Raw genomic sequence first — 13,077 nt, 5'->3', positions numbered from 1 at the left:
TAGTTTGGTGGTGTGCCTCGTGATTTTTACTTCAGTGAAAAAAGTGCTGTGGCTCAAAAAAGGTTTAAATACACTTACAGTAAATGATGTTCAAATCCTGCTCTAACTGAAGACATTTTTACAAAAATGTTTTTCATGCAAACAATTGGATCTCATATCATCCTTTGTATTTAAATGTCAAAAATGGCTTTATTTTACCTTAGCACTCAATCGCTAATTCACAGCAACTTTTAAAGTCATACATGATTACCACCCCCCCCCCACACACACACACACACACACACTCATAAAAGGCAAAGTCTGACTGAACTACTGCAGCCCTATTGTAGATTTGTGGACACTAAACAAATTTGCGAGTGAATTTTCAATACTTACTCAATGCTGAATTGAAAAAAAATTATCTCAGTGGTTGTGTGAAGGTTCGTTGCTAAATTTAAAACATGACCTCTGTCATACACAGTGAAAATACAGTACAGTACTGTACTGTGTAACCATACTGTACATTAAAACTCATAGTACCAATAGTGGCCTCTAGTGGTGACATTTACAAATTCATTGGATTACGTCTCATGTGCCACTGATTAACATGACCTACCAGGAAATTATTATGATCGACTCAAATTCTAAGCAGATATTTGAATTAAATAAATAACAAAAAAGACATTTAATTTGATGAATGATTGTTCCCTTTCATTTTGCAAGAAAAATGACTTATTTATTGGAATGATGTACTAGCATTATCAAATTATGAATTGAGGAAAAAAATAGATAGACGGCTGTTCACGAGCAAAAGAAAGAAAGAAAGAAAGAAGAACCCTCGTCATCCCTTGATCTTTGCCATGAATTTTCGATATTTCCAACAGTCTTTAAACGCATCAGACTCCAACACCTCTGGAGAGGGGAGGGTGAAGCGGTCGATTGAATACAGCATACAGTAATTGTGTTTAAAATCATCGTCGACGCATTGTTTGAGTGATAAATTACCTACAGATGACTGGTCTACCTTTATTAAATGGGCTACTTTACGGACATAATGAATGCATCAATAAATTGTCTCATGAGAATGAGACGCACATCCACAGGAGGTTGTGCGTGTCATCCGGGGATGACATGTCATGTTGTGGTTTTAACGAAACAAACGGAAATTGTCACGATTTTCATTGTGTTACTGTGCAGGATTTTGGCTTCTTCCAGTTTGGCAAGTGTAAACAGAAGTGTAAGTGTTCGCATTTACCCAGAGTGCACCACGGTACACTCGGGAACGCCGTCAAGTGTCTTCAATGTGGTGGATAAACGGAGGAAACTGTACGATACCATCAAAATAAGAGCATGAACCCAGGCTGAAGAAGGACAGTACAAATAACATTCACAGACCTCGTTTATGTTTTTATCTCATGTTGAATACAAAATACTTCAACAACATTAGAGCAAACGGGAAAATGTGATCATATTTTAACGCATGCTAAATTGTTATTTGCCACCAAAGGATTTAGATAGGAATTAACTACAAATAACTACCTTGGTTTAATAACTACTTTGGTTTAAAATTATTTTTATTAGAATGTCCGGTTGCTATTACACACATATGTCACATAAATAGAATATAAAACCATATCAACAGTAAGATGATATACTTACGCTATAAGTTTTCTTCCTACTCCTTTTCAGGCAGAATTGTATGTGCTTTGCTTATTTAGTTGCTTTTTTTTTCCTTCCTCGCCTTGCCTGAAATAAATGAAGAAAATGAAAAAAAAGAGGCCTTAGAAGTTTCTTTATCATGATTCTTCTGTGATAAAGAGAAGAAGGTGTTAGTTCAACTCTCATCATTTTGAATACCCTCAAAGATATGACCGAACTGTATTTCACCACACTTCTGAATTGACACTTGACTTGAGCCATCATTTCCATCATCTGAGACGGTACTGAGCTGCGCCATCATCTCATGTGTGTCCAGTTCCTGAGGACCGCGCCATCACAATTAAAAACCCGATGGGTTGGTTGAGTGAATGGGGAACATTACATCCTGAGCATTCTCCACAAATGTCCTTGAAGAGTCTGCTCTGGATATATTTATAATTTTATATTTTCTACAGTATTTTAATATATTTATTACCTCACTGTACATACCTGTATATATCTGTTTATTGTGTATTGGTTTTGTGTATCGGTTTTGTGTATTAGTATTGGGTTTGTGTGTTTGAGTCTTTGGTTTTGTTCTTTTGCATCATGCATTTCTATGTTTTGCACCAACCTTGACCAAAGCTAGTGCTTTGATCTATGGTCTGAGATATTTTCTATCCTGAGATATTTTTGCACATATCTCAGGAACCAAATAAGATAGAAAGACGAAACAAAATGCATTATATTCAGGGAGGCGAGGGGATGAAAAGTAGGTCATAATCTTGACCTTGAAAAACTAGGTCAAGGTCACATTTCACTTTTATACTTTTTTAGGTACACATCTCTGAAACTTCATGACAAATAGAATGCACCAGTTACATGTTGGATCATGGGTCTTTATGATAAAATTTTGAATTAAGGGGTGTCATTCTCGCAGTCTCTGACTGCCTAGTTTTATTACTGCTTTAATTAAGATTAATTCTTAAAGCTAATAAGAAGCACATAATAATTGTTATTTTCAAAGCACATAGAGTACCAAAGCAAATTTGCTGGCAAAAGTATGCATTTCAAGATTGAAAAAAACACAAAAAACAAAACACGGACTAAAAAGTGTTTTATTCTGACACGTCAGAACGGAAGTTCCGGTGTAAATCCTGTTGTTTTGACGTCACACTGACGTGCAGGTCGATGCGAGACAACTGGGGGACTATTTGCCAACCTTGGGAATATCGAAACCGTGAATATTTTTGGAAATCATGCAGAAATCCTGAAATGAGCGTGTGAGATGGTATCACTGGGGACAGGGAGGATCACTAGCACTGTCTCCTTGATGAAGACGACCGGAACGGGCCTCAGGAACAGCTACTGCTGCGTTCATAAACACTTCTTTAGGACTCACAACAAACCCTGAGCTCAGCTTCTGGGCCACACAACATACTCCTGTTGTCACTGAGTTAACAATGGAGGAGGACGGAATCACGAACAGAGACCGTCTCCACGGGGTTGCCAGGCTCCGAGAGGAACACGAGAAGGTAATGAATCGATCTGATAGCGAACACTTTGTCCGGCGATCGACCGTTAGCCAAAAGGCATCCAGCGGCTGACCGAAGTAACGGATCCGGAACCCGAGTGGATCCACCGAACCCCCCCCCGGTGTACAGTCACCCCCACCTCCGATCGCTGTAACGAACACCTCGCATCGGCGCGTCTCTCCGAGAAGCGTCTGTCCTCCGTGGCTGAACAACTTGTAGCTGTTGTTCAGGACATTTTTTCTTTTCTTTCTGGAGGTGTGTTTAGTTTCCTTGTGCTCATGTCTGCTGCTGGTTTCAGGCAGATCTACACCCACCCCCCCACGCCCCCCCACGTTAATTTAAGAATCAGTGGCGTTTAAAAAAATTGAAATCAAACTAGTTTTTCTTGATGGTGCACAACTCATAATGTCGTCCTGCTAGTATTTGTGACAGATGTCCATAACCGTGGCCGTAGCCCCACCACGTGGTGGCCGTCCTCTCCTACTTCCGCTGCTAGGAGGTCATGTCCGTTCCTGCTTGTCCCGATTGTCGATTGATTTGAACAGAAAGACTAATGTGCACTGGGGGAGATCAAAAAGTCACCGAAGTTAGTTACACCCTCATCACAAGATTGTGTAACTTGTACAAATGTCTGCACGATTCATAATGAAACAATTTGTCCTTTGAAACAGGTGGTGAAAGACTGTGATAGTCGGATTCAGCACTGGTAAGCATGAGGAGTCCCCTGAGCTGTGTCAGTAGTGATGGAGAACATTTTCTGTACTTGTTGTTTGTTTTTGAGTACTTTAGCAAATATGATGTCACTCAAAGCAACACCAGCTTCATTTAATGTGTGTGTGTGTGTGTGTGTGTGTGTGTGTGTGTGTGTGTGTGTTTATTTACACATGTCAAGTCCAAGTTTGCTCTGATAGTTTACTTTGTTTTCTGCACAACCTTTGCAAGCTGTGTTTTTTTTTTAAATCTTATCTTTTAAAGCTCTGCTTGACTCTGAGTGATACTTTTATAAATACAATTAATTGTGGAAATAACATTAAATGAATTGTCATTATTATCCACTCCTATTTATTCTATTAAATTTTTATGTGCAGGTTCTTGTCAAAAACGACAAGTTAGACACTTGCTGACCATTCAGTGGTGTTTGTTTCGAGCGTGCCATAATTAGCCTGTTTTCCAAGTACAAAATTTCAGCAGAACAAAGGAGAATTTTCAGGAGACAGAACACCTGAAGAATCTCTCTTTTTCACTTTGTCTCATTTGTTCTGCTCAGTCCGTAAGGTCTTTGCTCAAGTTTTAGTTGGAAGAGAGCGATGATGGGAATTGGGTGACGTCAGCTTTTGTGTACCAACAAGCTTTTTTTTTTTTTCCCACAGCAGGCATTTTGACATGTCACTCCAGAAAAACAAAGTACCGTACGTGTGCTATTAGTAACTTGAATGGTGGTTGTGTTCTCCACAAGCATCCTACTGAGGGCGCAGGGTATGTGCTAAATTAGAAGGTCATACCAGACAATTCTTCCCATAGAATGCAACTTTGCTGCGCTTCAATGTGTGATTTTGGCAGTAGGAGTTGCCATGGTCACACGATTTATCAGTCATGCGTTGCAGCGGAGTTCCTTTGGAGGCCGAAAGCAATGTTAAAAGGCCGAGGCTGAGTTCGCTGTGTTCTACCCTCCCATTTAAATTGATGACAGAAACTCACCAGATCTGGCGCCACCCTGTGTTATTGATGGGTGTCAGTCATTTCAAAGCAGGTCGTAAAATCCATCAGATACTAGAAAACCATGAATGAAAAAACAGACGAGGTTTCAAGCCTCCAACAGAAAAGGCTTGGATCCCAGATGATAACGGAGATCATATGTTCAAGGTTTGAAATGCAATCCGCAGAATTTTTCTTTCTAAATAAATTTGGAGCCAGAAACATCTGCTGAATCAAATGTAGATCTGTTCTGCTTTGAATTATTGTAGTGATTCTTGTAAATCCACATTGAAATATGTATTTTTTTCTGTGATCCTGTCCACAGAGGCTTAGTCATGTATTTGAACTCTTGTTTGCTGTTTACTCGACAGCTTATCTTTATTTATTATGCAATGGTATTGGTCGTGTGTTGCTTTTGTAAAGACACAGCAGTTCTTTTAGTCAGAGCACCAGACTTGTTATAGACTCTAAAGTGACATGAAGCCATCATCTTCAGTACCGAGATCCTGAAACTGTGTGAACTGATTGGAATCTAGCCATCGGTTTTATCTTGTATATTTTTTTTGTTGTGACATATCAAAATGTCTGCCTTGAACTAGTTCACTTTGAAGGTTGAGTGTGAATTCAGCCAAACTGATGCAACAAATCTAATAAACAGTGTACACACTGGAGAAAGTAGTAATCTGACATTAATTAAAACACGCAAAAAAAAAAAAAATCTGAAACTGAAACTTCAAATGAGAAGAAGTTGTTAGCTGGAGATAACAGTGTAATAAACGCTGTCATAGGATGAAGGTGTCAGGTGACTACGAAGCCCTGAACGAACGCCTTCAAACTCTCCCAGACCAACTCTCCTATGATATCATGGTGAGTGCGACTATAATACCCCATATAGTACTCTGTAATTAACATATAATAGCTCAAAAGTTTATAATTTAATGTATCTTAAAAAATATTCTTTATATAACAGATTCCGACCCTAAATATGTATGTCTTTATAACTCACTGACTTTTATTTTTTATTTTTTGCCTTCATATCCACTTCCTGTAAACTTTAACCTGCCTCTTCTTGTTTCTGCCCTTTCCCCCCGCTGTACTCTGAACAGGTGCCGGTCGGCTCTTTGGCCTTCATGCCTGGGAAATTGGTTCACACCAACGAGGTCACAGCGCTGCTTGGTGACAATTGGTTTACTAAGTGCTCTGCCAAGCAGGCTCAGAAAATTGTCGAACGCAGGATGAAATGTAAGCCCATGTTCTGACCCCTCGGAATGGAAGGATTTTGTCATTTTTTAATGCAGTCTTGCAGCGCTATGCCCCCAGTGTCCAGCAGAGGGGGCGGCTGCATCAGGTCTCAATAGCTGCATGAACACCGAGGAATAACTGAAGTGTGGAAAACATTCAGTCCATTTCAGGGATATGCTTAATGAACTGAGGGGTAGTTTATGTCACTTAAAGCAGCAAAGCACCTTTGCACCACTCATTTGCTGTTGCATTTAGATGTTACATGGAACTGGAACATATTGCCACCGCTTTTGAAAATACACTATTATAATAACATTTTATACTTTTTCATCTGTGGTCAGATGAGGTCCTTTAAATGCAATCAAACTGTCCGAGTTTAAAATCAAATGAAGTCTGTATTCTAACATGGGTTATGCATAAATCTGCATGTGTAGACATTCTTACAGCACTGTATTTGCCTTGTTCCTCATTTAACATCTGAAAATCTCAAATGTGCCCAAGTAATGATCTCTGATGTGAACATTATTAGAGTGTTTAGTGAAGCAGAAATGTGCCCCCCCACCCCACCCCCAGACCCTGCCCACCCTGCTATTACAGAGTTAAGTGCTGTAATACAAACATAGCTAGCTGAAATGTGTCAGACAGCGGCTGAGTTGTCAGGCCTTCTGTGTTTGACCTTTCTTCACTTCCAGTTGATGCACTGACTGGAGGGGCTCCCAATTGCCATGGAAACAAGGGCCCTCTGCTGCTATTAGTAAAAGGGCTTAATTGTTGTCAAGATGTAATGATCCGGAGTGGTATTCAGGGCAGAAGATATTATGAACTGTTTGTGTCATCATTTTTCAATTTTTTCCTCCCAACTTGTTCACGATTTTAACTCCTCAGCAGCTGGTTGTCATTGTCATGTTAAATGTTTTGTTTAAATCTCTGTCAGCCTGCAGACATCTTATTTCTTGCCCGCTGAGTTCTGAAGTCAGCTTCCAACTCTCTAAATGTAACTTTTGGATGATAATTTCTTGTCTGCAGATGTAAAGGGGGAACTGGACGATCTGTCAAAGACGATGAAAAACTTTGAAACCAGAGTTGGTTTTGTGAAGAATTTGGAAACCATGTCAGCCGTATGTTACTTCTCTAGCAGTTATCTAATAGATTTTGTGTAAGACACATAAATGGGGACACATGAATTGACTCTGTTTCTTCTTTAGAGTGAAGGAGACTATGTTGACATTAGAGAAAATGTCGAAAACGGCGGCACTCTCACCAAAGGTAACTCTATCTGCCTTGTTTTTCTGTCTTTTTTAAAAAAAATATTATTTTGACCTATCAAAAGGAAAAAAAAAATCTTTTAAGCAATACTTTTAATGTGTGCTACGCTCACAGTGACTTTCTGAAGGTTGGGGAATTTTCATTCTTTTTTTCTTTTCCAGGAAAGCAAAGAATTGCCCACAAGCCGAATACGAAGCCCAAGTCTGATGCTACGTTGGATCTAAAAGAGGATGAGGAGGAGAAGGAAGAGGGCGGAGATGGGCCGAACAGAAAAGGCATCATGTCTGAGGAGGAGCTGTGGGCTCGGTTGGATGAACTTGAGAAGCTGGAGAAGCTACAGGATGAGCAGGACAGGTAGATGCACATAAACACTGGGGCGGTTTTCTTATTCACATCACTAATTGCACATTTTATGATTTTTACATGTTTGGCCTCCAGGTTGGGTGAAGATGCAGACATGAACGGTGCAGACACATCTTCACTTTCCTCCGAAGAGGAGAAGGAGGGAGATGCTGAACCTCCTGTCAGCGAAGTGAGCCTGAAGCCCAGCTGGGCCTCCGCTCCTCATAGTAAATCATCACCTGATGCAGACAGGAAAGAGGAGGAAGAAGATGACGAAGAAGAAGCCAGCTGTTTGCCTACCATCTTTTTCTCTCACACAGTCGAACCCAAAAAGGTCAGCGTGACTTTAATGAACATTTGTTGCATGTGTCACATCTTTGTATAATGCTTTAGTGAGTTTTCCCTCATCCTTCATTTCTCTTTTCATCTCCAGGTGAGGATAAACACAGGAAAAAACACAACGTTGAAGTTTAGCGAAAGGAAAGAGCAGAAGGAGCACTCGAAGAGGAAAAAGAAAAATGGCCACAGCAATGGACACTCCCATCACGAGCTTCACAAAATCACCACGCCAGCAGATATTTACAGGTACAAACTACGCAGGAAGATGTATTGAATTAGAGAAATCATGAGCTGTAATGTTCACGGCCGTGAACGGCACTGTTGTGTAAGTGACAGGTAAATGGAAAAAAAAAAAAAACACTCCAGAGGAAGTAGAAATAAACTGTTTGTTAGTCAGTAGAGAAGGAGCTCAGAATTTTCTCATAACTATTTTACTTTATGAACCCTGTGTGTGTGTGTGTGTGTGTGTGTGTGTGTGTGTGTGTACACATGTGTATGCGTGTGACCTTTTGGAAGTACAGAAGAATACAAAACATTAATTACATCAGATTAATTGCATGAAATTAAGCGGCTGGGCCTTGCACAGAAACACAACGTCCCTCTCACTGGGTATACTCTTAATGTTTTTTTCTGCTAGGGGATTGCTACATTTAATGTAATTAATATTTTGCTCATTAAAGATATATTATTTCACCCACCCGCATCCCATCCACTATTAATCATCATAATAAATCTTTATGATCTGGCCCACCCGATCCACAGCCTGCAAGCCATTTATCACTATTTCACACAGGGATGTGCACCAGCCTCTACCTCCTCAGTTCAATATCAGTGGATTTGCTCGTGTGGACTCAAAAGCGATGTCGTGGATGGCACAGATGCCATGGAGGCACAGGGTCTGTTGTAAGAGGAGTGCTGCTCTTTAAATAGCCTTGCACCATGTGCAGGTACACCTGCTTTTTAAAGGAATGGGTGATGATTTTATTCACCTTCCACCCAAAACACACGCCACGATTAATCAACATACTAAATATAACCTCCTTGCATCTTGTGCCTTACTTTGTGCCCAGACTAGCAAAGGGAACTTTGTACAAAAAGAGATTGCAGTTGTGAAGCTTGTTGCTTTTTTTCAGGTTGTTTGTGGACGTGAGGAACGGGGAACCCATCCCTAGGAAGTCCATCCTGAAGTCGCGCAGTCGAGAAAACAGCGTGTGCAGCGACACGAGCGAGAGTAGCGCCGCCGATTTCGAAGAGCGCCGGATGATCGGCCGCAGCTTCAGCCACGATGAGGCCATGCACAGCGACACCAGTGATGGCATCGTGGAGGAGGACAGTCCCACCGCGCTCCCGCAGCACCCCGCCAGTAGATTTGAGGTAAACTATAAGTTTTTAACCCTTTTCTGGGAATATGTGTCAGTTCTGAGACGCGGATTGTTTTAAGCCCAGTTACTTACCTGTTCCCCCTCCCTGTCCCCAGGCTTTTTCAGGTACGGTGATAGAAAAAGACCCGATGCCTTTTACTGTCCCCCATCTGACCATCTCTCCCCCAGCTCTTCCCACCATACTGGAGAGGAAACAGGACGAGGTGGCACCTGAAGTGCCCCTGTCCCAGCAACCCCCCAAAAGGGTGTCAAAGTTTAAAGCTGCCAGATTACAGCAGACATGATTGTAATGAACAAATACACATGGCTTTTATTTTCGTTTTGTTTTGTTTTCTTTTTTCTGGATGAAAAACAGGATAAAACACAGACCATTCTGTTCTCTGCTTCTTTCATCCAACTTGCACTTCTAACCATGTCGGGTTTTTGTTGTTAAGTAGGACTGATCTGTGAGGAAACTAGCAACATAAATAAACTGGCTTTGTGTGTAACTGCTTTTTCATGAGATCACTACACTTGTGCTTATCTTCTCCGCCCCCACACTGACAGTTGTCTATCTTTCTGAGAGGTCTGTTCCAGCTCATTTCTGGTTAGGTGACCCTCTAACCTCTAACCTTGACCACTTGTGATGAGTTACCTTCTTCTGATTCTTGTTCTTTCCTTTTCCCAGCATTTATCATTAGACCTGACCAGGTGCCTGCTAGCTCTCATACTACCTTTGCTTGACCTGCCTAATGAATGTAAATTTTCCTTTGTAATGGGATTTATGTAAAGTTGAGAACAAAAAAATAAACAGTTTTGACTACAACTCTTGTTTCTTTTTGTCTCTCGAAGTACAGTATTCCCTCGCTTATTCGCACTTCAAGATGCTTGATTTTTAGAATTATAATATGTATTTAATCAACATGAATATATTTTACATAAATATATTAAAGACTGATTTCTATTTCTCATTTTGGCAGGTCTACATGTGATCGCTATGTGTTATAACATTTCAGTCCTCTAAACTTTTAAATTTTAAATCACTAGAAACAGATCTTTCTTGTTTTTTACAAATTATTGCTCCGTGACGGTTTCCTGTCGTGCTTTAAGGATCTAATGAAGCTCAATCTCATCTTCTAGCAGCCAAGCTGTCACAGATCCACAACGTCTCATGAAATCTAAAAAAAAACTGAAAACAAAAAGCCTTTTCCTGTTAGCATATAATCAAACTGCAGCCTTAATGAGAGAGCAAATTTCCAAAGCAAGAACCCACAAATCAGGCCAGAAATCCAAATTTAGCTTCTGAGGACCAGAATAATGATTAGAGATCTGCACTAAATGGTTGCCAGTGGCATAGGATATAAAACCACAATGATTCAACATGACGGGGAAGCGAAAATAGGTGGGAAACCACCTGATGATTTAATCTTTAAATAACATAGCACCAAATAGATAAGTGTGAAGCAAAACTTTGGGAGAAGGGTGAAGAAATGCTTAGATTCTTGGTTTGGGTACAAGAAATTCCATATTTATTATTCCATGATGTAAAAACTCTGCATCCATATTCCTTTTTGGGTGTCTATTTATACATCTATATATCTATACATTTCAAATTAAAATATAAAATGAGTTTGTGTGATTTTAATTCAGTGCTTCCCAACCATAGATTAATGTACCCATTACAGGGTCACAAGAGGATTAATGGGAAAGAAAGAATATGCACACATTTACATTTCACACTCTGGACAAGTTCTTAAATTTTGAAGAATCGCACATCTTTGTACATCAATCAATCAATCGACCTTTATTTATATAGCGCTTAATCACATCTGAAGACATTTCAAAGCGCTTCACAGAATACATCAGTGAAAAGGGACTTAAATTTGAAACATGTTTAAAAAAAATCTGTTCAGGATTTTTGTCATCTCAGTCCTAACAAGTGTGGAAAGTTTTGTTGCCACCAGGTTCAAAATACATTAACAAAAACTAATAAAGACTATGAGTTAAACTTTTATGCATTTTCTGTTTGTTTCATGGATTAAAAAACCAAAGGGAATCATCAAACTACCATATTCTGTTTTAACTGAAGTTATTTACCTTCTGGAATCTCATGGAGTAAAAGTCCATGACCATAGATGTAAAGTTTAGCTTGATCTTACCACAGATATCTAAAATATTTTCTGGCCATTAACAGTTTAATCTGTAATTCATGGAGGTCCCCAATAAACATTTTATTCTGCCAGATTAAAATGTTAAAAGTGAGGAGGAAATGTTTGCGTCTTCTTTAACAGGGTCCCTGGAGGAGGACAGTCCCTCTGGACAGAGCAGCATTGTTGAATGTAGTTTACATTTTTAGAGGGGGACTCATACTCACAACCCAGTACTTCATCTCCGCCACAAGCAGCTTTAACAAGGCAGTCAGAGATTATAACATCCCACGATTTACCCTGACGTACAGATCAATGCTAGTGCATAGGTAGATCAAAGCACTAGCCTTGATCTATGGTCTTCCTCACACTGGCCTTCTCTCTCGTCTTTCCATTTGACCTCAACCTAATTTTCTCAGGGACAAGGGCATCATCTCACTTTCATCCCCTCTGCCGCCCGAGTAATGTGCTTTTTGTTTCATCTTTCTGTCTGTAACGGTTGCGAAGATATTTGGTGGACTAACGAACGAACGGACGGACACGCGAACACAATTACAATACATCACCGCTTTGAAGCAGGATGTAATTAAAGTTGCAGCTTGTGAGTTGAAAGGCTATCACTCCCCTTTTAGTTAAATGGTGGGAGTGCAGGTCTCTGGTAAGAAGCTTTTAAACAGGTCCTGAGGTGACTCTCTCCCCCACACCCCCTCCTCTTCATCAGGATTATTCCTCCAATATGAAAATCCAGGTACCACGAGACAGATTAAGCATCGCTTAACATGCTAGCGTTGTGTCGGTGAGACATGGATCAATGGATTTATGTAGGTTAAGCTGTGAAGGTATATTCTGGAACACAGCATACCTTTACAAAGAGTTGAAACCTACAAACTGCGTAACGGGACGGAACGGACACAAGATCTACATTTCAGGGATTAAGAGGGATTGGGAGAGTTGTGTGATGAAGGATTCAAGCAGGTATTGTTTTCCAGACAGGTGTCCGGGCCTGAGAGGGGAGAGGAAGAGTTGCACTTAGCTCCAACTCTTAGAGGAACGGATTAAACAGCAAGCATCTCAGCATTTCTTCCACACTTCTATTTGAACACTCAAAAGTTGAAGAGTCAGTCACGAAAGTGTCTTCTACCTGCATCATTTACACACATGGTCTATTAGCGAACTGTTTTGTCATTCTGTTCATCCTACTAATGAATATCAGGTGGAATTCACAGGAGGGAAACAAATACTCAGGTGATTGAGAGTGATGTAGCAACTCTGCAGCTTCATGACACTCTGATCCTCACACTGCTGGTTCCCTTCTAAATTTACTCACATCAAACTAAATCTAAATAACACTTAAATTTCTTTTTCTCTTTTATATTCAGCTTTTCCTAACCAACAGTGATTTTAAAAAAAATCTTTTAGATGTGATAAAAATAATATAGCCATTAGAAGACCTTAAATTATTAGATTATTAGATTAGATGAGGTTGTCAGGGGTGAGTTTGCTGTCTTTAGTTGTCTTAGAGTCATGTCTCTA

General features: G+C 40.1%; 1 protein-coding gene across 1 annotated transcript; it reads left to right on the top strand.

Moving 5' to 3' along the window:
- Positions 1-2,792: 2,792 nt before the first annotated feature.
- On the top strand, positions 2,793-10,223 carry uri1 (URI1 prefoldin like chaperone). The gene is made up of 11 exons (XM_068313779.1): positions 2,793-3,152; positions 3,824-3,858; positions 5,636-5,714; positions 5,954-6,089; positions 7,116-7,207; positions 7,295-7,355; positions 7,517-7,709; positions 7,794-8,031; positions 8,131-8,282; positions 9,170-9,410; positions 9,514-10,223. Exons 1-11 carry the CDS (start codon positions 3,081-3,083, stop codon positions 9,700-9,702), a joined length of 1,488 nt encoding a protein of 495 aa, XP_068169880.1. The 5' UTR covers positions 2,793-3,080; the 3' UTR covers positions 9,703-10,223.
- Positions 10,224-13,077: the final 2,854 nt, after the last annotated feature.

Source organism: Antennarius striatus, chromosome 4 (assembly GCF_040054535.1).
Source record: "Antennarius striatus isolate MH-2024 chromosome 4, ASM4005453v1, whole genome shotgun sequence".
In the NCBI taxonomy this organism is placed as follows: Eukaryota; Metazoa; Chordata; class Actinopteri; order Lophiiformes; family Antennariidae; genus Antennarius; species Antennarius striatus.
Note: the sequence above shows the minus strand (reverse complement) of the source record. Positions and strands in the feature narration are given on the sequence as shown.